This window comes from Neolamprologus multifasciatus, chromosome 12, assembly GCF_963576455.1.
Source record: "Neolamprologus multifasciatus chromosome 12, fNeoMul1.2, whole genome shotgun sequence".
Lineage (NCBI taxonomy): Eukaryota > Metazoa > Chordata > Actinopteri > Cichliformes > Cichlidae > Neolamprologus > Neolamprologus multifasciatus.
The window spans coordinates 27,730,269-27,757,674 of record NC_140450.1 but is presented as its reverse complement, the minus strand read 5'-3'; the positions used below and the strand labels follow the sequence as shown (position 1 = coordinate 27,757,674).

Sequence of the window (27,406 nt, the reverse complement as noted above, 5' to 3'; positions counted from 1 at the left end):
AACCTGAGCTGTTTCAGATTCTGACCTCTGACCTCAGTGACCAGGCTGTGTCCTCACTGCAGCTCCCTCTTGGAAGGACGTCTGCTTCTTGTCTTCCCCCAGTGAGGACCTCCTGCCCTTAATATCATGTACTGTACCTGCGGAACAAAAAGGACAAACACTTGCCTTCATTTAAGAAGTACATTCATACAGAGGTAATCTATCGAAACACACTAGTTCACCCTTTGGGAGGAATCAGTTCCTGTGAAACATTTCTGGAAATCAACATCGTGGAGAATGAAATGAGTTTTTCAGGTGACTCAGCAGACCCACACTGACAAATGAAACTTCTGTGGAAGAAGAATCTGGATTTTTTTGATTTCCAATCCAGTTAAACTATTAAGGATGAAGCAACAGTGCTCATCTTTGCTCTTCTGAAATCTGTGTTAAACAACAACAAACATAAATTGGTAACAAAAATACAGCTGAGTAGAGGCTTTACAAACCACCAGCAGCCATAATGCTAAATTTTAATCTTTAAAAGTTTCTGAGCCCTGCTTTTAACAGAGAAAAGTCCCACAGTCAATGCAGCCTGACTCAATCCTAAATGTTCAGCACACACATAGAGACACTATGGTACTCTTAAAGAGGTACTCTTTAAAGTTTAGTGTTAACTTTCTCTGTCTCTGATCATTTGCAGTATTACAGAGTCTTGCAGTCTTTGCATGATGTCCACGTCACTGTACGTTTCTAGCTGACTCTCAGGTGTGACAGGTGTGCCAGCAGAAAAGAGTAATAATAACCTGCATCCTGAGGTTTGTCATGCAGGATTAAAGGAGCCAGGCTTTGTTCACACAGCTAGGATTGTATTTTACACTGACACTGGGTCAGTATAAGTATCATACAGTTTAAACGAAGCACTGAAACTTGAAGCTGTTATATTAGCACTCGGTATATTACTAACATAACCACATTAACATTATTGACACTCGATGACTTTTAATAGTCATTCTATAAATGCTGTCCGTTTAAACGGTCTTACTTCACTGTGGTGACAGTGAAGAAAGGGAGGTAGCATTTTTGGGACCAGTAGCCTCAGAGAGAACTGAGGATGCGTGGTTGACTAAAATAAAAGTTAAAAATGTAGACTGCTGGCTCAAAATTGACACAGGAGCGGACGTAACCGTCTTGCCTGAAAAAGAGTACAACGCTCTAGCACAAAAACCACAGCTGCAACTCACAGATCTGAAACTGTATGGGGCGGGAATGTCTCCATTAGCAGTTAGAGGGAAATTTACTGCTAACCTGAGCACTCCGAGCAAAACTACAGTACAGCCTGTGTATGTAGTAGCAGACATGACGCAAGGGTTACTTAGCCGCTCAGCAAGTGTAGCACTTGGGTTAGTGGCCAGAGTAGAAGCAGTGTCACTCACTTCGGTAGAGGCTTTACTGCCTCTACCGCAGTTTCCAAAACTATTCAGTGGGTTAGGCCGAATGGAGGGGGAATACAAAATTGAGCTTAAAGCAGACGCTAAACCATTTGCTCTGTCAACCCCAAGAAGGGGCCGGCTTCCCCTGTTGCCCAAAGTCAAAAGAGAGCTTGCTCATATGGAAGAGTTAGGGGTCATCTCCAGAGTAGAGCAGCCTACTGACTGGTGTGCAGGAATGGTTCCAGTACCCAAACCAAACAAAGGTATGCTCAAATAGAGAAGGAAGCATTAGCCATAACCTGGGCATGTGAGCGATTCTCTGATTTTCTTATAGGCATTGAGTTCCATGTTGAGACAGATCACAAGCCTTTATTACCACTTTTGGGCTCCAAAAATTTAGACGAACTGCCACCACGAGTACAAAGACTGAGAATGAGATTAATGCGGTACTCTTTCACCATCTCACATGTCCCAGGCAAACACATTGCAACTGCAGACATGCTGTCCAGAGCACCAGAAAGAACTGTTTGTGACGAGACATTAAGAGACGAAATGGACCTGTATGCAGATCAGGTGATTTCAGGTCTTCCTGCAACAGAGGAGAGACTACAACAAATAAGAGAGCAGCAAGACAAAGACGAAACACTAAAACAAATCAAACTCTACTGCAAGAACGGCTGGCCGGACAAACTCAAAATACCAGGTCCATGTTTCCCATACCACCAGCATGCAGTGGACCTGACTGCTGAAAACGAACTTCTCCTAAAAGGTATGCGTATAGTTATTCCAAAGATATTACAAAAAGATGTTTTGACACGACTGCACACAGGTCACCAGGGCTGATCTTTTTGAGTGGAGTAACAGCCAGCATTTGGTTGCAGTGGACTATTTCTCATGATACATAGAAATGGCTAAGCTGTCCTCTACCACATCACCTGCAGTGATTGACCACTTAAAGTCCATATTCGCACGCCACGGCATACCAACAGAGTTAAGGTCGGATAATGGCCCACAATTCTCCTCAGAACACTTCCAAAAGTTTGCTTCAGAGTGGGGCTTTGCCCACACCACTTCCAGCCCGAGATTCCCTCAGAGCAATGGTGAGGCTGAAAGAGCAGTGAGACCAGTAAAGAGCCTTCTACAGAAAGAAGGAGACCCATATCTCGCTCTCATGGCATATCGCGCCACACCACTTGCCAATGGACATAGCCCTGCAGAGCTTCTGATGGGGAGGAAACTTCGTACCACAGTTCCCATACTTCCATCCTGCCTCAACCCAGGCTGGACAAACATCACTAAACTGAGCGAGAGAGAAGGTAAGGAGAGAGAAAAACAGAGGAAATGGTTCAACAACAGACATGAAAACAAATGGGACTATAGCAGGCAGAGCAGATACACCACGGTCTTACCTTGTTGAGACCCCGAGGGGGCTTCTATGTCAAAACAGGAGCCATCTCATCACACTAAAAGGGACCAAGTCTGAACCAACTGAACAACAAATCAGCAGCAGCCCTGTTTCAAACCAGGTTCAGCAGTGTCTTATACCACCAAGTAACCAGACTACTGAAAGAAGATATCCTACAAGAGACAGAAACCCACCGAGGTACCTTAAGGACTTTGATTTAGGTAGAAGGTACTCTCAAGCACCTGAGTGACCAGCCCGGGGCAGAATAATCCCCTCACTCAGTTGAAGGACTGGGTTGTCTACCCCACCTTCATAGTCAGAATAAGTTCACACAATTAAATAAAATAATAGTTATAAATAAAGGCAATAAATGTTTGTTACAGATTTGAGTTAATGTAACAGCCTTGGAGTATCCAGCTACAAGTTAAGTTGCAGTGATTGCAGTATTGACATAAAAGTGATTAATACAGAAAACATTATAGTTTATAATGTACTCAGAAGGGGGGATGTTATGGTAAGGACTAATTCAGTGGTTCATGCAGCACCCTCTGGTGGTTGTGCCATGAGTATTTGTACACGTCACTACAATGTGATTTCGGAAATGTATAAATATACGAACCACAGGCTCTTCCGCGGAAATCTCTTGTCGTCAATAAACAACGATTAGGGAGCAGCATATTATTCAATAGGAGGACCCTGCACGGACCCTCCTCTGCTTACACAAGCCTGACCATGCGTCACACATTTGACGAGTTGGGAGTGAGAACGTGTTGGGTCAGGATGAGAATGAACAATCAGTAATCACTTGCAGGGTTTTTCGTTTTATTGAATAATGAGCAAAAGGAAAGACACACATGGACTGCTATCTCTCAGCTGCCGCCCCATGTGGGAGTGAAGAAAGAGTGAGCTGTAGGTGAGTGCAGTCCTTATATAATGGGTGACAGGTGAGCGCAATTAAGGGCAAGCACCACACCCAATGAAAGGTGAGGAAAAAAACAAGGTGCATCTGGTGAAGTGAGTGTGCTGAAAGGTGAGTCTTTACAACAGCTGCCCCTATATTTCTAGTGAGAGATATCTCCAAGTGGCTAGAGTTAATCTTTGTCAGGAATCGGGGGCAGGGGAATCAGACACGCTGCAGGTCTGATATAAGTTTTCTTCTGCAATAGGACTTTACAGTTCTGATCTGGGCTCTTTAGGTCATCTAGACCTCTGGAGGCATGGCAGCCACAGGCGGTGGGACTGGTGATAGCGGCACTGCAGGTGGCGACATAGATACTGCTGATGATAGAGTAGGTGGCTGAACGAACTTAAAGCCATCAGCGGACACGAGGATGTGCTGGAAATGTTTTCCTGAACCTGAAGTGGAAGATGTGAACAAACACCGGGCATGTGCAGAACTGCTCTAGGTCTAGGGTTGGAAGTTTGTGATCGGACCTTGGAATGAGCAGCAATGATGGGTTGTGCTGCCTGTACAGGATCAGATGCATTTGCCCCATGTAATATTGTCGTGAGTGGAGAGGTGTACTTACGGGCTGGTTGAAGGATTAAAACGGGACTGGCCTTTCTTGGTTGACACTTGCACTCCATTTGCAACTAGGATGAGAACAAAGGTGAGTCATATGTCATATCTCCTTGTTCCCTGTAAATGTGCCGTTTGAAGTGACTAGAATGCTCTGCAAGCCATTTCTCAAGTAGGGGACCGACATGGGAGCTACAATTTAGTTATGTCCGTCCTTGATTACCCATAGTGCTAAGCAAACCAACTAGAGTTGCACACGAAGAGCAAAGTTCTCAAGACTCTGACCATCACCTGCTCTGATAGGAGGAAGTTCCAGTATATTCCATGGCTCTTTCAATGCTAGATTTTTATGCTTTGATGGCCTGCGTGTATGGGTTAGGAACATAGGGAAAGGCAAGAGCTAATCGTTTAACTTGGTCTACCTTCAAATGATCGAGAGGGCGTGATATTTAAAATGTTCTGTCTCATGAGGGTCAAGAAGGTTAGTAAGGGCCATTCGTAACAGCCTATAATGCATTTCATCTTCTCTGGTAAGGTCTGGGAAAGAAGGACCCTCAAGCTTATACACATGTATTCTGGTAGTAACAGTGGGGTTAGTATTTTGCCCAAGGATACTTGGCATGCAGACCGGGGAAGCCAAGGATCAAACCACCAACCTTGCAGTCAGGAGCTGATCTGCTCTACCTGAGCCACAGCCACCCCGCAGTGGCAGTCATTAAATGCCCTGCCCAGAAGAACACAGACACCTTGATTGCTAAAGTGAACAACTTACCAGATGAAGCAGCTAAGCAGGCAGCTACAGGAAACAAAATGGCACCATTGTTGTTGCAGGAGTCACAGGAAGCACCTTTGGCAACATTGCAATAACTCATTGAGGCTCAAAGCAAGGTAGCTCCTCAAGAAAAAAGGTTGGTGGAAAGGAGAGGCGCAGTAAGAAGCACCACCTCGGCGAGAGATCGGTGGACAGTTAAGGACATTATTGAGAAGTTTGATAATCATTGGAATTGTAGTTAATGAAACTGTGGAGCGTTATCGGTTCTTCACGAGAAACCAAGGCGCCAGTGACACGATCGACAACTATGTGACGGAGTTAAAGCTGCTGACAAAAACGTGCAATTTTGGAGTAATAAGGGACTCACTGATTCGCGACAGGATTGTATGTGGACTTAACACCCGAGTTTGAGGGAGAGACTGCTGCGTGAGAAAAACATGACACTGGATGCATGCAGAGCCGCGGAGCTGCAAACCATTTCGGGAGCTGCAGTGGAGGAGGTGCATGCTGTACGTGGAGCTGCGCGCCAGAAACGGATCGGCGACACAGTGGACTGTAAGTTTTGTGGCAGAACACATGAAAAAAAGAAAGAAAAATGTCCAGCATACAGGAAGAAATGTAAAAAGTGTGGCAGAGAAAACCACTTTGCAGTTAAATGCACGGCACATTCAGAGCAGAAGAGAAGGACGAATGTACACAACGTGACAGCATGTGAGAGTGATGAGTATGAGAACGTTCTCTGTGTTACAGAGGCTGACACGCATGATTCAACTACAAAGAACACTGACAAAGTGAGAGGCACTCAACTCTTTGCAGGCATGCTGATGGGCAAAGAGATTGTAAATTTTCAGATTGACTGTGGTGCCAGATGTAATGTAATGCCAATCCATATGTTGATCCCGAACACACAGTTGGAGGACACACAGACAGTGTTGATGATGTACAACAAAAGTAAGATAAAGCCGTTGGGAAAATGCAAAGTTAAGCTACGTAACCCGAGAAATCAGAAACTGTGTCGGTTGGAGTTTCAAGTGGTTGACAAAGACTGTAAAGTACCACTGCTGGGCAAGAGAGCCAGCGAAGCGATGAAACTCATAAAAGTGCACTATGAAAACATCTTGAATCTGGACAGCATCGTTACTTCAGAGCACCCAACAGTGGAACATGGATAAGATTAAAGCAGAGTATGCCGATGTCTTCACAGGATATGGCTGTTTGGAGGGAGAGTTAAGGCTCGAGGTGGATGAAACTGTGAAACCAGTGCAGTTGCCAATACGGCGTGTCCCTATTGCAATGATAAAGCCCTTAAAAAAGGAGCTTCAAGCTCTTCAGCGCAGAGGGATCATTACACCAGTAGAATGCAGCACAGACTGGATCAGTGGGATGGTTGTGGTCCAAAAGCAGAGTGGGGACTTAAGGGTGTGCATAGATCCAAAACCCTTAAAGAAAGCCCTACAACGGAGCCACTTCCCATTGCCCACCATTGAGGACATTTTACCAGATCTGTCAAAGGCTGTTCTCTGTCTGCGACGTGAAGAGTGGATACTGGCACGTGAAACAGGAGTCGTCGAGCTCCCTGACAACATTTTCGATTCCATGGCTGAGGATGCCAATGGGGATAAGTCCAGCTCTGGAAGTGTTCCAGAGGAAGCTCACACAAGCTTTGGATGGACTGGCAGGGATCTACATCATCGCAGATGATGTGCTGATCACGGGTCAGGGGGACACAGATGCTGGAGCATTACGTGACCATGACGAGAAGCTGAGACAGTTTTTGACTTGTTGAGGCAGAAAAACATTAAGTTAAACGCAGACAAGTTTAAACTTAAACAGGAGACTACGTACATTGGACATCAAGTGACATGCAACGGTCTGAAAATAGACCCAGAGAAGGTTAGGGGTATAGAACAAATGCTCAGACCTACAGATGTGAAGGCAGTACAGAGATTGTTAGGTATGGTGAACTACTTAGCAAAGTTTTGCCCACATCTGTCTGACCACTGCGACATACTGAGACAACTGACACACAAAGACAGTGAGTGGAACTGGACGACTCGACATGAAGACGCATTCCAGAGACTGAAAGAGACTGTAGCAGAGGCTCCAGTCCTGAAATACTACTGCCCAGAGGAAGGGCTGACAGTACAATGTGACGCTTCTGACAAAGGGTTAGGTGCGGCACTCATGCAGAAGGGTAAGCCTGTGGCACTTACACGTACAGAGCAAGGTTATGCCCAGATCGAAAAGGAGCTTTTGGCTGTGGTTTTCAGTATGGAGAAGTTTCATCAGTACACATATGGTCGTAAAGTGGTGGTACACAGTAATCACAAACCCTTAGAGACCATTGTAACAAAACCGCTGTTGAGCGCACCCAAATGGTTGCAAAGGATGCTTATGTGCATTCAGAAATATGACATAGATGTGGTGTATGTGCCAGGCAGTGTTATTAGCAGATACGTTGAGTAGGGCATATCTTCCAGCTCACCACAGGGCTCCATAGAGGAGGAAATAGAGAGCATTAACATGGTCACTCATACACCCATCTCACCTGACAGACTAAACAGCATAAGGACTGCTAAACAAGAGGACAAAGCACTATAGATCCTCACACACAGTCTTCTTCAGGTCTGTTTATGTACCTTTTATGAAACTGAATTTCCATAGTACAAGTAGCTTTTAATTTTTCTTTGCTCTCCAGTATAAATGCAAGAATTTACAAGCTTTATTGAAACTGTGACAAATATAACACTCGATGCCAAAAACAGGGTTGATCAATGTTTCTATGAACAATGCTTTGTATATCAACAGCTCTGAAACCCCCTTTATTTTTTAAGTAATGCAGAACAGGAGCTCTCTCACTCTCTGTGTCTCTAAAAATCGCAACAAGACTGGCCTTGTAGAGGAATTTCTTTCATTTATGTATTGATCACATTGTTTATTGGTAATGCTTTTAGGTCACTGTTTTAGCATGTCTGCCTCATACTCCATTCAAACAGTTAGACAGATGGTGGGGGTAAGGAAGTTGGGGGGAAGCAGACAACTCCACAGGAAGAGTCTTTTTGTCTTTTCTCCTCTGTAAGAGATGGCAAAGGAGTGTGAAACTTTGGGAAAGACCAAAGGTGTGAAAACAGCTGTGTACTGCCTTTTGTTCCTGTAGGAGGTATTTAACCGAGAGCCATGCTAGGCTCAGTGAGAGACTCTGCTCACCGTCTGCCCCAGCGATGGCAGTCCCTCACAAAGTTGGTTTCTGTTCTTTGTCTTGATTAAAGAATGTTAGCTACCGCTCATTGCTTGTCTGCAGGCTTTATTAAATGGAAAACTTCCACAACAGCCTCTAAACAGTGGTTTATGGTTTTTTATCACCTGCAACACCATGTAACACCCCCAACTCCAAGGCTCCAGGTGTCTGAGCTCTAACCCTGGCTGCCAAATGTACCCCTGAGGCCTTTGTGCCTTTTACCACCAGACTAAGTCTGTAGTCCTATCTAATAATATTATTTTATTTCCTTTTATTATAGTACACGGTTCAGTTAGGTTCAGTTACTACTTTGACTTTCTCACTTTGAGCACATTTCTGACCCGATACTTTATCAAACTTTTTACTCAACTGTTTTTGACACTAACAGCTGTACCTCTACTTAAGTAAAAAAAAAAAATTGGCTGCACTCTTGCCACGTCAGTTGCCACTTTTTCTGACACTTTCTTGACATAAAAGTAGCCCAAGAAAGACAAATATGTCCAGTTCTTTTTTACTCCAAACCTACCGATCGGAAAACATTATGTGATGCTGGAAGTTTTCATCCTATCCACCCCCAAAACAAGTTTACCTGTAAGCCAACACATTAGACAAATTTGTGAAATTCCTGAACAATATGCTTTGTGCAGTAGCAGTAGTACTAGAACTAGTACTAGTAGTCCTAGTATTGTGCAGCAACCAGGCTTCAAGAGCGATCACTCTTCTGGCTTGCAAATTGTGAAAACATGTCACAGTCTTAGCTGCAAATCAGAAATGTTGGTAAATTTAAAAAAGGAGTTTAAACTTCAGGTGGCATAGACAGACTTTATTAATGCCACACTCGGGAAATTCACATGTTACAGTAACACAACGGTCAGTAAGAAAAAGTGAATCAGAGATAGATCACAAAATACAAAAATAAATAGTGCACAAATTTAAAACAAGCAAAACAACTATGTAAGAGTAACTACTATTGATTTACAAATACTTATCATATACAGCCAATACACTCAGAGAATTTTAGCATATCAGTATAACGCTCTCTGTAATTCCTGGACAGTTCCTGAAATAATTTAAAATTAAATCTGCACGTCAGTTAACTTCTTTTTAAATAACAGGTTTATGCCTTAGATCTACCGATACAGCTAAACCACTCTGCTTGTATAATGCTGTAATCTCTCCCAGCTTACGCTTTTCTCACAACAGGGTGATGAAACCACAACAGGGTGATGAAACGAGTCAAGAAAACAATGACTCTAAAACCAGAACAGAAAGATAAAGTTGGAAGATCAAAGATTAAGATTTTTCTTCTTGGCCTTGTTGTGTGTACCTCACAAGTCAAATTATACATTGTGATGGAATGGGCGTTAAGGCGTCTGGGAAGGGATCTCAAAACTGGATTACAGATGGCAGAGAGTTGGTGTCGTAAACCACCGCCTCTGTTCAAAGATGGTCGCTCACAATGGACATAGATGGCTTCTTTCACTCTTCTTTCAAACCATCTGTCCTCTCTGTCCAAAATGTGAACATTGGCATCCTCGAAAGAGTGTCCTTTATCCTTAAGATGCAGATGAACAGCTGAGTCTTGTCCTGTGGAGGTGGCTCTTCTGTGTTGTGCCATGCGCTTGTGAAGTGGCTGTTTGGTCTCTCCAATGTAGAGGTCTGGGCATTCCTCGCTGCACTGTACGGCATACACCACATTGTTAAGTCTGGGTTTTGGCGTTTTGTCTTTCGGGTGAACCAGTTTTTGTCTGAGTGTGTTGCTGGGTCTGAAGTACACTGGGATGTCATGCTTGGAGAAAACCCTCCTGAGTTTCTCTGATACACCGGCTACATAGGGGATGACAATGTTGTTGCGTCTGTCCTTCTTATCCTCCCTCGCTGGTGTCTGATCTTCTTTTCTGTGCCTCTTTGCTGACTTTAAGAACACCCATTTAGGATAGCCGCACGTTTTGAGTGCTTCCTTTACATGTGTGTGTTCCTTCTTTTTTTCTTCAGGCTTAGAGGGAACATGTTCTGCCCGGTGGTGTAGGGTCCTAGTTACTCCAAGTTTGTGTTCCAGAGGGTGATGGGAGTCAAAGAGGAGGTACTGGTCCGTGTGTGTGGGCTTCCGGTAAACTTCGATGTTGAGGTTGCCGTTCTCTTCAATGTGCACAGCGCAGTCCAAGGAAAGGCAAACAGTCATCCTTTGTGTCTTCCCTGGTGAACTTGATGTTTTTGTCCACAGCGTTAATGTGCGCAGTGAAGGATTCCACTTCTTGTGTCTTGATTTTGACCCAGGTGTCGTCTACATATCTGTACCAGTGGCTGGGTACTCTTCCTTTGAAGAGCCAAGAGCCTTCCTTTCCACTTCCTCCATGTAAAGGTTGGCTACAATAGGTGACACGGGGGAGCCCATGGCACAGCCATGTTTTTGTCTGTAATAGCCTTCGTTGTATTTGAAATATGTAGTGGTGAGGCAGAGGTCTAACAGTGTGCAAATCTGATCGGGTGTGAAGTTGGTCCTGTCCTCCAAAGAGCTGTCTTCTTGTAGTCGTTTTCTGACAGTCTCCACGGCCTCCGTGGTGGGTATGCAAGTGAAGAGAGAGACTACATCAAAGGACACCATGGTTTCATCTGGATCCAGGGTAGTTTTTGGACCTTGTCAGTGAAGTCGGTGGAGTTCTTGATGTGGTGTGGGGTGTTCCCCACGAGAGGAGCAAGGATGGTAACAAGGTGTTTTGCAATGTTATAAGTGGCTGAGTTTATGCTACTGACTATGGGTCTGAGTGGGACAGCTTCCTTGTGGATTTTAGGAAGTCCGTAAATGCAGGGTATGGCATCCCCTGGGTAAAGGCGGTGATAAGTAAGGCGGTCAATGATTTTGTCCTTTTCCAAGTCTTGAAGGCAAGCTATAACTTTCTTTTTGTAGCTGCTTGTGGGGTCTCGCTTTAAGGCTTCGTAGGTATTGTTGTCACTGAGGAGAGTAGTGATCGTTGTATGGTAATCTGTAGTGTTTAGGACCACGGTGCATCTTCCCTTATCAGCTGGTAAAACAGTGATGTTGTGGTGTTTGCTCAGGGAAGCGACGGCCTGATTTTCTCTGCTTCTGTCTGTGATAATTTATTAATCCGTATGGCAGATTCTGTGGCTGTGATGAGGTCCACTATGGGCAACTGTTGAGGAGAAATGGCAAAATTGAGTCCTTTGGCTAATACTCTCTTTTCAAGTTCAGTGAGATTCCTTTTGAAGCTCATGACCTTCAAAAGACTGAGTGCCAACTCTTATGAGCACATTTGCAATGTGTGTATGAAGATAGTTATAACCACTTATTTTAGTAAAAGAAATCAAACATTTTCAATCCTAACATTTTTTCTCCTTTTATACAGTCTAACATGTGAACAAAAAGCATGTGTTTCATTTAGCCTGCTGTCCCACAGGTTCCCCTCCAGCCTTTCAGCTTTTCCCTCTTAACTCTAGGTCGGCCCCATTCAGTCGGTCAGATGCTGGAAATCTAGAACTCCACTCTGTTTCTAAATTTTGGAGAATTTTACACAGGTGTCAAATTTTAGGAAATTAACCATAAGTGAAATTTATGTTGTTATCACCCTCTTTGGGGCTTACCTTTCCCACTTTTTGGTGATATTCTTCCCTCGAACATTTGCAATACCCTCCTTTGGCGTGAAAACTGGTGGTGTAGCCAAGTGGGTACTCTAAAAAACAAAAGCTCAGGAGAGAACAGTTATCAGTCATGTACTTCATGCAAAATGTACATACATTTTAATTCTCTGAATGTAATGGCAGATTTTAATTTGAACTTATCATAGTTAAACACAGTGCTTTGTCATTATTTTGCTTTTGTTCCTTTTGCAGTACCACATCCTAGCATATGCCTCTACTACGTGGACCAAAGTTTTTTTTATTACATAGCTCCACTTTTGAATGTGACAAATCTACCATTTTCTTATGTCACAGTGGAATCTCTTGTCTGTTTTTTCTCGGTACTTCATGTCTTGGTATCAGTTCCTTTCACAGCCATTTTATGGCTGGGTTTGCATCTTTTCTCTGCAGGCTGTTGCTTCTTCCTATTTGGTGAATCTGTTCACCATCACAAGAAGAGTTCCATCTTCTTTGTTGTCTGTTCGTCAGCTCCTCATGTCTTTATAATCCATTTTCACCTCCTCAGAAGGGGCCTTCGGTGTTGAAAACTTCCCTTTTTGAACACTGGTCCAGCTGCTTTGGGTTGTATTCATTACAGGTGTTGCATTCGCTCACACAGTTTTCCACCATCTTTTCCATGTGTGGGAGTCACTTTCAGGCCTTCCATGTTCTTCTGAGTCTGTTTCTGCTCTCATGTGAAGGATCATATGGTTGACCAAATTTTGTTGGGGCAACTTGATCTCTTCCCAATGTCTACTATTCTGTGTTGTTTGTTTCTCCATCTGCCCACTGATCTTGTAGACTTCTCCCTCTTTGAATGGCGTTCTTGCCCAAAACAGAGTATAGTTTCCTTTTGTGAATAACTTGAAAATCTTAGCTCAAACAGCTGCAAAACCTTTTTTGCACAATGTATAGCATTTTGGAGAAGACTGATTTTGTAAGAAAACCTAATACCCCCTTATATTTGATTATTATTGTATCTTTTTTTGATATTGTTATGCGTTGCCAGACCGAGGTTATATCTGCCAGTAGTATCATGCCAGTAGATGATGGTCTTGCACTGCTGTGGAACTACCAGAGAGACTTGCTCCGTGCATGCGCAACTCAAAAATAAATGAGCTCCAGCCTAAGCAAGAGTCTTACAAGAATACCCAATGGATTTATTTTGCCAAATGGATCATCATGGCATTGCCGTATTGGTCAATTTGATCGACCTTTGTTTTTATTATTTATTTTATTTTATTTTCAGTTGTTACAGACGGGACAGACATGATTGAGGGATAGGAAAGGGAGAAAGAAAGAGGAAGGAAAAGAAAAACAGAAGGGGAGAGGGACAGCTATATTTTTAGATGATTGTGATGATGTCGTTTTGTGGTATTTTGTTGTAATGACCGTTAGTGTATCATCGGCATAATGCCATGCCGATGTTACGTAGCGCTATAAGGCCTGCTATGATAGTGACAACCTGCAGCTTAAGAAATTGAGTTGTAGTGTTTGTTTTCGTGTTAGCCAAGCAGTACTGAGCTTAAGGGGGAAGCTGTGAGCTGTAAGTTGGTGAAACAACATTTGCAGTCGTTTGCCGCCATGTTGTGTTGCGTTCTGGGGACGCCATGTTCAAAAGTAATTGCGTATTTGGCACGAATGTGGAGAAATGGTTGTGTGAATGTAAGCTAGGATATTTTGGTTTATGTTATTGCTTTAGCCATGAGTGTTTTGTTTAAGTTGTGCGTATATAAAATTATTTTGAATTAATTTGTATTTATTTTGCTTTTGAGAGAATGCTTTTTGTAACTTTATTTTTGTTTATGAAATCTGTTACTTTATTGGAAGAATTCATGGTTTAGTGTGATTTTTAATGTGTACAAGTCGGAGAAATAAATAAGGTCCGGCCTGAGCAAGACGCTACCTTCCGTGTCCTCTCTATTAATCCATAGTTTGTTCATACTTGGCTACGCAGTGCTCTCTAGCCTGTGTGATACTTGCTGCTGGTCGAGATTCCCATAGGTCTGGTGCTGGTAACAACAACATGGGGACGTTGAATTCTATATACGATTAAGCCATAAATATGCTTATGTAAGTCTTCTTTCAATCACGGGCGATTCTAGGATCAGAGCTTTGGGGGTGCTGAGCACCCAGAGAGCTGCCCAGCAAGGCTAAACCAAGATAAACCTGTCTCTGTCAGTCCCTGCATCCTTAAATGTTGTCCCGAATTCTCTTCTGACTGTCACTTTGGTGCATTTAAACCCCTGTTCCTCCCTATCCTCATCGTCCGTTCTCTTCGTCTCCGTTAACAGTCATCATAATTTTACCATCTCTGTGCAAGTCTGCAAATTTCTTTATTAATATAAGAGTCTTAAATTCATCAAGTCGCTCTGTGCCTGGGTCCTCGTCACAAAACATGACATCACTGTTTTGTACATTTTAACACAATTTAATCCCCACATTTGTGAAAGAAAAGCAAAACACTTTTTTGAAAAGTCTGTAACAAAACCATCAAATCTGATCAAGGTTATTTAAATGCTGCAAAAGAAGAATGGATTGGAATAGAAAAAATACATATCCTAACCTTAATTACTGGGGGAGAATAATGAACGATGCTCATATGAGTAAAAAGTAAACTAAGTGCATTTTTTGGACAGGCATTCACTTTTAATTAAGTGTGCCTATGCCAAAAGGCTTCAGTAACTCCTCATTAATCAGGAACTATGGATTAAAGTACTGTGGTGTACTGTAATACTGAAAAAAAAAGTAAGAGAAGAACTTCAGATCCTGAGTGTGTGAGGACAGAAGAGTCAGCTTTATTTCAATTTTGGGGGATAAAATTTATATTTGAGTTTCATGATTCTGTTCTCTTTGTGATTACAGGAGCTGCCCTCAGATTCAGACCTCAGCACCACCCAGTGACAGCAGACAGATCATCCAACATGTTCACATGTTAACTGCAAAATGAACTGATGAAAACAGTACAAAGGTTAAAGTACCACACGTGCTGTAGTGAAAGCTGCAGTTGTTTTATTGATTGAAGTTAATGACAAAAAAACAAAAGGATTAATGGTAAATGGCCTGCATTTGTATAGCGCTTTTCTAGTCCCTAAGGACCCCAAAGCGCTTCACACTACATTCAGTCATTCACCCATTCACACACACATTCAGACACTGGCGATGGCAAGCTATATTGTAGCCACAGCTGCCCTGGGGCGCACTGACAGAGGCGAGGCGATTAATCACTCATGTAACTGTGTCACTATATATCAGCATTAACAGGACCTCAGTTTTGTGTTTCACAAAGCTGCTGATCTCAGACCTGCACAGCTTCCGTTTTAAACATTTGATGTACTCAGCTGCATGAAGAGCATATGAGATTTTCTCTAACACAATTAAATAAAACCTGATGAAGGTCAAAGGTTGTCACTTGTATGTTGAACTACAAACTTGTCATCTGGAATTTTTTCACAGTTTCTTTACACAATGTGTAAATCACCTAATTTGCATAATTGGTCATGCTAATGTAATTGTAACCTATGCTGCTGGAGAGAGAAATAACATCGTGGACGAGACATAAAGTGAGCAAAAAACGTCCTAAATGCATTTAGAATTTATTTAGAACTACAAATTAAATTTCTTTTAGCAATTATTGTTTTTTGTAATGTCTTTCACGTCTTTTTTTAGCGTTTTTAGGGGCTCTGAAAACTCGCTAAATATAGCGACAAAGTCGCTAAGTTGGCAACACTGGGTATGCCGGGAGTGGTACGGCCTGTCTACCCTTATTTGGATTAACGCAATGACGACACTAACAACGGCGCGTGTCTCTCCGCCCCTCCGGTTTGAAATTGACCTGAAGTGATTTTCTAAGACAGCATAGCGTATGCTTTGACCGGCACGCGGCTTTCCGCCCCTCCTCCGGTTTGAAATTGACCTTTGAACGTGATTTTCTGAAGTGTTCGGAACAACAGTATAAGGTTTGACAAGGTAAGTGTATCTCTCTCTCTCTCTCTGGTTTGAAATTTAGCTTTGAAAGTGATTTTAAATGCGTGTCTGGGTGATTTCTTTGTCTGTCGTGGTCATGTTCGGCACGATGCTAAAGCTAGTTAGCGGATATTAAGCGTCTCCCGGTTTGAAATTGACTTTGAAAATGATTTTCTGTGTCTTGACGCTGATATCTACAAAATGATTGTGTGACTTTATTTCTATGGAACGCCAGGACTGCCATAATGAATTAATTAAATACACCATTAAATAATTAATTAAATGTGGCAATAATTAATTAAAATCGGAAATAATTAATTACATAAATATTTATGACACATGTAATTAATTAATTAATGACACATTGAATTAATTATTGACATATTTAATTAATTATTTCTTTATTTCACATTTTAATTAATTATTGCACAGTTGACTCCTTCAGGTCTCACCATGAAATAATTTTATCTGTCAACCTCACCCATCAAACTCAGGGGGCGGGGCTAACGCTGATCGAGTCAAAACCATTGCTTTGGCCTGGTGGCCATTGTTTTTAGCACACAACAACCAGCATGTGGAAATTAACAGAACTGAACTTTGAAAAACCCTGTTTGTGTGTCGCCAAATACCGTTTTAATATTTTTTTAGCCGAGAATGTAGTGGTTTAATCTTCATGTGTCTGGTCGGTTTGTCAAGATAGAGCCTCTTTGCAAAAGTGCTTCGATGATTTCGGAGATGTCTGCCCAGTCTCACGGCAAAGCGTGGGATAGACCCGCTCGCCTCGCAAGCAATCGAGCTATTACCACCGACAAAGCGCAGGCCCCGGTACACAGCTGTAATAACCCCCGCTGACACTGACTTATTTTACTGAGGTTATATTTATCGGGGTTTTATTTCCTGATGTTCTTATGTGTCCTACGTGTTTCAGTCGCCAATTCTGAATTATAACTAACATTAAAAACATGTTTAAGGAGGAGAGAGAACAAATAAATTCGATTAACAGCTGATCTTTGGGTTTTTGTTCAGTAATCAGTGTGACCTGCGTATAAACGCATAAAATAAATAACGTTGGTGTTTCCGTCATGTAGTAACTGCTGGCTTTAACTGTACAAAGGTTGTTCGACACTATGAAATACATACAGACTTCATGATGTTCGGCTAATATTTTTATTGTGAATATTAATCATGAGGGTAAACGGACCTGTACACCACAGAGCAAGGTCAGCATATCCACGATATCTTCAGCTCTATGAGTTAACCCAGAGTTTCCCAGCTGACTAATCTAACGGTCATCTACGAATATGTCACGGGTCATATCGATATGATTTTACAGAAAATCATCCTTATTACTGCCAACTATTCCAGAGACGTAAAAATCTACAGCATCAAGAACAAAACATCCAGAAGTCTGCACGATGTGTTTCATAGTTTGTAACAAGCCTTTGACAAACATGACCAAAAAAGAGAAAAAAAATCAAATTATATGTTAACCTCATTTATTTTTATTTAAGTAAACTCTAAATATTCTAACAGACAGCTGGTGCTTAGAATACAGTTGCTATAAGTAACTATTAAAAAACAGATGATATAATATTTCTGTCCAGGTTGCAGTCTTCATGATGAACACGCTGTTGCAAACTCTGCTCCTCTCGGTGGAAATGCGCCTTCTCTTCTCTTTCTTTAAAACATTTTATAAGTCAGTTTACTCTCAAGATTCACTGTTAAATCCAAAACACACCAGATAAAGAAAAGCGAATGGTTTAGTCGAACACATGTGCCAGTGAACCATTAAACGTCTGTAAAACTGTGCAGTTCTGAAACGTAACTTTAACCTCAGCCAAACCGATTTGCTCAGTTGTAAATAAAACAGCGAAGTAAACGTGACCCGACAGACAAAACCTGAGTGAATTAAGTCCAGCGTTTAACACTGAGAGCTAAAACTCAGGTGAGGTTTCAAAGCTGTGCCGGTGATTGGACATCAGCCGCTGATAAAGTGGGTTCGCCTATAAAGCGCTCTGTTGGGAAATAAGCTCCAGCAGCTCTGCGCTCGGGAAAAACTATATTTACTTATCTTGTGCAGAAAAATGTGCTGACGTTGCATTATATTGTGCACCGGCTTCCCAGTTAAACTGTGACTATCACCAGGTAACGTGGACGTGTTTCTTGAATTAGCAGCAGGTGTTAAACAACCGCTGACAGGTGAGGATGAGGAGGATGCATGCAGGTAAACTGAGGGCCTGTTGAGCTGATCGCTGGTGTCGTGAGAAACACGTCAGCTCGTTCTTTATGTTACAAACGCACAGAGACACAAGACCAGGCGGAAAGAGACGATCGTTCGGTGAAAATGAGAATCTGCAAATGCAACATGTGGAACACGGAGAGTGGAATATCTAAACAAACCGGTTAACGTAGCCCCCACCCCTCCAAACCAAACAAATACACACAAAATAAACAGTTAAGCTGGAACACATTCTGGGATACCAAGTCGACACAAGCAATCGATTATCTAGGATTGACCTGTCTTGCCTTACTTTGCACGGCAACCAATCAAATGTTAGAGAAGCTGCATGGCAGCGTTAACCCCGCCCCCTGAGTTTGATGGGTGAGGCTGACAGATAAAATTATTTCATGGTGAGACCTGAAGGAGTCAACTGTGCAATAATTAATTAAAATGTGAAATAAAGAAATAATTAATTAAATGTGTCAATAATTAATTAAAATGTGAAATAAAGAATAATTAATTAAATGTGTCAATAATTAATTAAATGTGTCAATAATTAATTAAATGTGTCAATAATTAATTAATTATATGTGTCATAAATATTTATGTAATTAATTATTTCTGATTTTAATTAATTATTGCCACATTTAATGAATTATTTAATGGTGTATTTAATTAATTCATTATGGCAGTCCTGGCGTTCCATATATTCCAGCGGTATCGTTTGTAATTAAAACTTTTAAGAGGCTATCTATCTGTCTGTCTGTGTGCCTGTCTGTCTGTCTGTCTGTGTGTGCGATGCCACCACCAAACAACTGAGTTATTTTTACACACCGACCAGCATCTGGCCAATCCATCACCTTTCATTGTTTATACAGTTACAAAAAAAATTAAAAAATTATCGGGCAACCGAGCAAATGCCCGGTATGCCCGATGGCCAGTCCAGCTATGTCCGTACCATCAGTTAACCCTTCGCGTGCCAACTGTGGCACACGTGCCTAGGGTTGCCAACCCCTGCTACATACATTTGGACTCTGGTCCTATGGACAGTGATGGAAGAGACATCTATGACGCCCTGCAGAACTTAAACTACTATGCAGAGAGACGTGTGGTTTACATGTCTAGAGGAAGAGCACCAACAAGCTGGGATGTTTTTGAAAATGTTAATTTCTTATTTTGACTGGTAACAATTCATTTGTTTGCTCGTAGGAAGCAGTTTACCATTGAATGTGATCAATGAGGAATAGGATAACTGCTAATACATTTCTCAAACTGTGTACGTTTACAGTAATTTAGGGTGATTAACAGATGCTGAGTATAAAAATGTTTGCATTGACACGGTCAGATATGAGGTGATCATAACTGGGAGCTTTTCTAGCATAAATGTCAAACAGGGCGGAAATGTTAGATTTGTATTGTTGATTGTCATTTATGCTTAGAAATATCTACTCATATATGCTTAGAGTTTTATCAAAAAAAGTGGCATCAATGTCATATTGGAAGAAGTTTGATCCTCAGTAGTATGTGGAGACTCTGTGTGCCTCCCAGAGCACTCTGGCATGCACACACAACTTAAGGTCAGGACTGATTTATGGTATAGGAGGACACCTATTCTGTATCTGGTTAAGTATAAGAGCCTTTTGTTTAGATGGACCGCTAGACTGCTGGCAACCAGCATGGGGAGTCTTCACGGGGTCACATCTTGACCCCCCCCACACACACACACACAGACAAGGTATTCTTTGTCCACATGTATACCTATATGAAACGTCATATGTTAACGAACCTATGCATATTCATGTAACCACAATAAAAGGAGTGCTATGGGGAACCTGGCTGAGAATCTGACGGAGGTCAAGTGGGTGGAACGACACTTGGCTCCAGACAGGGCTCCCTCATGCATGACTAGCACAAAGAACTTTGCCTACTTGTGTCTTGCTTTTGCTGTGTAGTAAATTGTCTTGAACGTTCCAGCGAATAGGTTTGTAGCATAAACCTATCAGGGGGCATTAGTTACCAGTTGGTATGGAAACATATATTTAGACTTGTGCTTGTTACTTTTGATATTTAGAATATTCTTTTTGGCTCTACCCCCATTTCCCCAAAAGGCTTTACCTTTTTCTAAGGCTGCCTTTGTAAATTAGAATTTGTTCTTATTCCAAAAAAAGTCTGGTTAAGGTTATTTTGGACTGCCGAGAAAGGTGGGGCAGAGAGAGAAAACTAAACAAAGTTTGACAAAAAGGTTAAGTTATAAAGTGGTTGGAGATTCTGTATAGCTGTTCTTGCAAAAGTAAAATGTGTTCAGCACCACCATGCATTCAGTTCATAATTTTGATTGTAAAAGCTGAAAAAGATAGCTGATAGATCTGTAGTCTTTAAACCCAGTGATTAAGGGTTTCTTGGGGACTGGGATAATTAAATATCTGACACTGCATTAAAAGAAAGTTTTCTCTTTTTGAGCACATCTTTGAATGGCGTGAACAAGACAGCTGATGGCGTCTATATTGTTTATCCAGCAGATCAAATATAACAACACATGGTTTAGATTTCATCTTTTTTATTTCAAGGAGCTTTGTTTCATACAAAATGTATAATGTAGAAACAACAACAGAATTCAAAGTCTGGTCAACAAACATAAATTCACGCAAACAAACATTTCACTGAATCCCAAGACCCAAAGAAAGGAATGTTCCTCGTCTTCTGCAAGGAGTGGAACTACCAGTAATGTTCAATACTGTTTTTTCAATAGAAATTTGTCTTTTCAACAAACCCCACAGTTTATATCAAATATTAAAAAGTAACAACAAAAGGACACATGATATCTAAAAGTAAGTAAGTATATTACATGCACATACACTGTTAGAACATGCATACGTCTGTATTTTTTCAAGAAGAAAACCCACATTTACAGTTATTCAGGAATAAAGCTGTTGGACTGCTTCTAATGTGTGGAGGCTGACTGGTCCAGACTTGGTCAAAGGTATATTTTTCTTTAATGTAATACAGACACAATACAGGTATTTTGAGATGTTTTTTTCTTTTTGGCATTATATGTTGAAACTGTTAAAATAATGATTGTATCTGCAAAAGGATATATCTTAGACTAAAAGAATGACAGTGTTTATTTATGAAAACTTGTTATGGTGACCTAACAGGACACACCTCATCCCTCTTGGAACTATGGGATCTACATTTGACACAGTTAAAGTGTAAAGGTAAATGTTATGCATGCAAATATTCATACAAAGTTGCTACAATTTTAAATATTCTTGTTTAAGCTTTGTGCCTTTATGCATTTGAAATCTTTTTTGTTTGTGTTTCACTTTTTTTCATAGCATTTTTTTTTTTTATAAAATATTTGGTCACAGTCATGCTGAAGCCTAAATCTGAAGAGACCAGCATGTAATGCTACAGGATGGATGGAGAAACCAGTTTTTCTTGTTGCATAGCCCTACTCAACTGTCTTTAGCTTGTGTCAGGCCCCTGTAGTGTGTGTTGCTGTGGTTAAACAAACCCCCTGGCTGTTCCCTCCTAACAGCTGAAGGGTCAGAGTCTCTCTTCCTCTACTAGTCAGTCAGGTGCTTCAGAGTTTAACATCTTGTCCTTCATGTAAAAGCACATCAATAGGCATTTCATCAGAGACAATCCACCAAGTTGCATATAACAGAGATTGCTTGTGTGTAAGTCAGCCTGCATATGAAATTCAGAGCGCAGTGCAGTGCACCATCTGTGGTGACTGGTTGGGGATGTTACTGACTCTGTCCCTGAGCCCGGGTCTGCTGGAGCTTTCTTCCTATTAAATGAATGGGTTAAATGCAGAGGACAAAATATCTCACGCATGGGGTTTGGAAATAAACTATGTTTAACCTCGTAGGACCTGGTGTCCACATATGTGGAAATTACATTTTGGGTTGTCTAGACCACAAAACGAAATTTTGCTCCACAAGGGCCTGAACTCTTGCAAGGATATTATACTGCCACTGTTCTGTCAAAATTTAAAACAAATGTCCTCATATGTGGATATCGAGCTCTGCGAGAGAAAAAAAAATCAGGCAAAAAGATAATTCTTTGTTTTGCATCAGGTCCCAATCACCCCAAATAGCAAAGTTAAATTAAAAATGCATGCCATGAATGAGTTTGGGTCTTAGGAGGTTAATTGCACACTAATATGCTACTATCAATGTGGAAGTATTGTTAGTTTGATACAGATTCTACTTTAATATTTCAAAATTAGTGTTCTTTTGAATCTAGCATTTTTGGGTTATGATAGAATTATTCAGTGGTCAGGTGGATCTGTTGCCTGGTTACAATCCTCTCAGTGTGTTTTGTACAAGCCAACTAGTCAACAATCTGCAAGCTCTGGGTACAACCCTGAAATGAAATACAACATTTCTATGTGTAAGCAGCATGCTTTCAAAGATTATGAATGATTTGGAAGTCACCAGACTTTTGCATATGCATCAATATAGCAACACTAGCCTTTTTAAGATTGTGACTAAAAGCAAGGCCATAGGAAGTAGAGGTACTGGGGATGCTGCAACAAAGGCTACGTTCACACTGCAGGTGAAAGCGCATCAAATGCCACTTTTTTGACCCTATGCGACCCATATCCGATCATGGTATGACAGTTTGAACAGCACAAATCTGATATTTTCAAATCCGACCTAGGTCACTTTCATATGTCCAATATCTGATACATATATGATGTTTTAGAAAGTGACTGCTGTTTGAATGGTCATGTCACATTAAATCCATCTTTTACGTCACTGACAAAAGACAGATGCCGGACAGTGCCAAACGAGACAAACGAGAAACATGGCGGCGGAAACTGGAAACAGAGCGAGTCAATGGACAGAAAATGAGGTTTTGGACTTGATTAGCATATGGGGAGACGATTCTATTCAAGCTAAATGACTCTGTGTCCATATATGCCTCTGCACGGAGGTAGCAGCCACTGCTCCAAACAAGGCCATTGTTAAAGCACGGGCTCTCTTTTTTCTCAGTGTCCTTCTTTCTCTAATTAATTTGTCAAAATTCTGTTGGTTACGACTGTGCAGAAATTGATGGACTGCTACAACAACACCTACTAGCTCTGTAGCCGCCATTGTGTGTGACGTCTTCTTTTGCGCATGGGGCAGCTTTCAGGGCCGTGAACCATTCACACTAGAGTGTTTGCTGTCACATTTTATTTGTAGTGTGAACAACTAGACAAAAAAAATCAGATTTGATCAAAAAATTGGAATTGAGCATTAAGACCTGCAGTGCGAACGTAGCCAAAACAGCACCCCCTGCCAAATTTGTAAAAACAGATAAAGATGTGGAAACACTTAAAACACTATTCTTGCAGGTAACTTTAAAGAAATATGTAATCCAGGAAGCTGTGAGACATGATGGTTGTGCAGTTTTCAAACTAAGCCAAAAACCTTCTGATCACAAGCAATCAGAAGGAAAGAAAACATTGTTTTCTAGTGGGGGGTTTTGTAACTACCATGTATAAGAAGAGCACAACAGAAGACCACCACAATAAGTAGTTTCAGGTTCCTGAAAATTATTGGAATTGTATGATTCTCTAACTTGCAATTAAAAACATGGTTATGGAGCATCACAACAGAAAAAAAGAATAATGACCTTAAACATTTTGGACATGAGTGCCCCTAGTGAGGACATTTATCACCTAAACTGCGCCCTAAGTCACATTTGGAGTGTTATAACCTGCACACAGATGAAGGTAACACTTTGGCTTATTATGAGCTGCTACCAAGCAGTTTAACATTATCATTAAGCAATAACTTCATATTTGCTGCAAAAGGGTACTTGACTATGTTGTATGCTGTGCAAATTTGTGTTTTGGGCTAGACAAAAATATTTTCCATATTCGGTCAGCTGTGTACAATAGATTTATTGTATGTCTTGAGTGATGTCTTAGGAGGAGTCATAGTTGCAAAAATGGCATATGTTTTAATGGTTTCAAAATGAAACGTGAAAAATGAAAAAAATGAAAAGTTAAATTGCCTGATATTTGGAGTTTCAGAGGTTTAATTATTGTTGCATCTATGTTAAAATATTGAGTGGAGTTGAAATGTGACAAGACAAATATATATACATTTTATATCTAACAATGTAGACAACCACCCCCCTAAAAAACAAAAAGCAAAGGCAAAAACAAAACACACACACACTTACTTCAGAGCTCCAAATATCAATGCCCTTTTACAAATGACACTATATTCTTGATGTAATGTTTCCTTAAACCATCCATGTGGGATTTTATTTTGAAAATTAGATTTTTCCTATAAATTACCTGGAGGAGAGGTAATTTGCTGGAAAAAGCAAACAATTTAATTGTTTGACTGTGGAAATGCTGATCATTTTAGTGCAATTTTTGCACTTAACTAGAAAGCAAACAAGCTCTTGCAGAATGTTTGTCAGGCCAAAATGGTGTACACTGTAATCATACACTGTTGAGTATTAATGTGGCGGAGGTCTGATCCTCCGCCACATTAATAGGCTGTGGCGGAGGCTGCAGGGAAGGTGTGGTGCAGTGAGCTCAAGGGGCAGTACCAGGGAGGTTGGAGGCACAGGTGAAGGTTATTCATCTAATGAGGTCTTTCCTTCTTTATAGTGATGTCAGACACCAGAAGGAGAGAGGTGTGTGTGAGGTCAGGTGAAAAGCTGGGACGCTGGTGCCAAAGCTGAGTGCTTCTGTGTGTAGCATAAATAAAAATTATAAACAACTATCAGAACGCTGTGTGGGGTCAGAATTATTCACAATTAATTATTAATTAAATTATTTTGGTGATCATATGAAAAGTCACACTGTTTACCAGCCAGTGTTAATTCTGACTCACCACAATGTCCATATAGCATTTGTGGGGCTTAGTATGAAAAACATTGGATACATAATTAAGGGTTATAAGTGTTGTTTATCCTTCTGACCAGAAAAGATATATACTGATATGTTTCTCCATATTCAGTTGGTGCTCAAGTGCTCAAGGCACAGACATGAAATTTGGTGAAAAGAAACAAAGAAAAACTAATTCACTCTGCCTCTTTTATTTTCTTTACTCTGTGAAGCTAGGGGCTGGTATAAGACCTTTTTTTCTAATGATTATTCTAAAGAAATTGGACCACTGCTGTAAAACTGCATTATACAGTAGTTACTGGGCATGACGTTACAATAGAATTGTTTTGATACATATGAAAAGGTGAAAAAAATTACCCAGAAATGTCAAGTATCTGAACAACAACTGATATGCGCACACTCAGACACACACAGACATACAGTCACAGACATAGCTTGTGTCCATTAAAATGGACAAAAAATGGATAAAAAAAAAAAGTAGCAATCCTTGCTACTTTGGGTAGTAAACAGCCACAACCAACTACACCCATCCACTGCAGCTGACCCAACTCACACTCTACCACCTGAATAAGATACTTGAACTGTGACTCTCACTGTGACATCGTTACCAAAAATATACAAAGAGGTTATATCAGGTAGTTAACCAGTTCTAACATTTTAGCATGCAAATTAAGTTTCTGACTTTAATTTAAATTGAATGATATATTTATAGTTTTCATAATTAAATCCCAGCATAGCGTTTCCACAATGCTGATCCTTAAGTTCCCACCCACATGACTACATGGTATCAAAAACAACCACATACAAAAAAAAACAGAACTTCATTTTTCACTCCTGTCTTTTAAGTGTAGATATTGACTCTGCTTGCAGATAAGGCTTTCTATACAACACATTTTCCTGCAGAGCTAGATATATATAATGAACCCAACATCTATTTTCATGTGGCTGCATCAGTGACAGTGACATTGCATCTTTTTCTACGGTATATCTAAAAGGAGAGGCACTTAGTCTTAAAACATCGCAAAGAAGTCTGTAAGAAACATTAGACCTGAAACAATGGCAAACTGTAAGCAGTTCACATAAAACACTCCTTTGTTTTTCCTCATATTGTATAAAATGTGCACAATGGAGAGAGAACATCAAGGAAAGGAAAATTTGAGGTAAAAAAATCCCAACAACAATGAAACAAACAAACAAAACTATTTCCACTACCATGCGCTACTTCATTCCTAAATTCTGCATAGGTATGAATTCCATCTTTTCCACTGACACTGAGGGAATGTTGAAAAGGATTAGGCATCATCATGGAATGGTAAAGTCCAAAGCTAAAGACAGCACAGCACAGCTATCTTTAGCTATTTTTAGCAGTGTCATGATTTTAGACATGACACTGCTAAAATCAGCGTCATGTCTGAGGTTTTCAAATACCATTTCATTAAACTACTGACTTGATTTTTGTCCTGATCCTGTGACTTACAGTGTTGAAACCACCATACTGACTCTGAAATGCAACAACTGACACCAAGTAATGGTCATAGCCTCCTGAGAACCTCTTTAAGTTTAACTTATTTTTGTGTGATTCCCTGCCTCTTTGGAGCTAAATTGGAAAGGCCAGGATGTCCTCTCTTGAGAACTTAGTAGGGTAGCTCAAATAGGTTAAATCTGAACCTGGTTGAGAGCCGCGCGCAGAGGATCGCGAGTCTGGCGGCTCAGATCCAGTTCTGGCCGCCACCGCCGCCACCCCCACCGGCATCCCTTGAATGCATGGGAGTGGCCGACGTCCGGAACGTTCCAGCGCCTGTGCTGGGCCCAAGGGTGCGACCAGCCAGCACGCAGCCTGCCACAGCGCCCGGTCCCACCCCTCGGTGCCCGTTTCTGCGCCTCGGAAGAAGGCCGAGGAGCCGGCAGCGGCGGAGGCGCTATATATATATATATATATATATGGAAAGTTGCTTCAGGATCAGTATGGTGGTGTCAATAGCAAATCAAGAACAGACACTGTAAGACATCTGATATTGACAAAAAGTCTGCTTTTCTGCTACAAGCGCTTTGATAAAGAGGATACTTTTCTATTCACATTCAAATATTACCCCCTTAAAGCATTCTCCTCAGGTGTTCTCCATAACTTAAGATCTCCAAGTTAGGATTACAATAAAGCATTAAAACACACACAGTGATGATGTAAACTAAAGCCTTCCAAGAAGATGATAAAACTCATCACAATTCCTCAAAAATGCATTAAAAAGGTTTGTTTAAAGCCATGCTAGCACCATTCATCCTTCACTGCCTCCTGGTAACACCTGGCTGCCCTGACGCCAGAGCCTGGGCTGGTGCTACCCCCAAAGCTGATGTGGTACCCCCAAAGCTGATGTGGTACC

At 41.1% G+C, this 27,406-nt stretch overlaps 1 protein-coding gene and 1 pseudogene across 2 annotated transcripts in view; both read right to left on the bottom strand.

Annotated features, from left to right (window-relative positions):
• Positions 1-143: 143 nt before the first annotated feature.
• LOC146507179 (uncharacterized) overlaps positions 144-27,406 on the bottom strand; it is a 146,457-nt pseudogene continuing 119,194 nt past the window's right edge. Inside the window, exon 2 of the transcript XR_014877235.1 lies at positions 144-14,499. The product of XR_014877235.1 is annotated as an uncharacterized LOC146507179 (transcript). The remainder of the gene's footprint in view (positions 14,500-27,406) is intronic.
• The window catches only part of LOC146507178 (putative voltage-dependent N-type calcium channel subunit alpha-1B), a 285,564-nt gene continuing 278,864 nt past the window's right edge, over positions 20,707-27,406 (bottom strand). The window contains 1 exon segment of the mRNA XM_085180590.1: positions 20,707-27,405. Coding sequence (XP_085036716.1) covers positions 27,292-27,405 — 114 coding nt within the window. The 3' untranslated portion in view covers positions 20,707-27,291.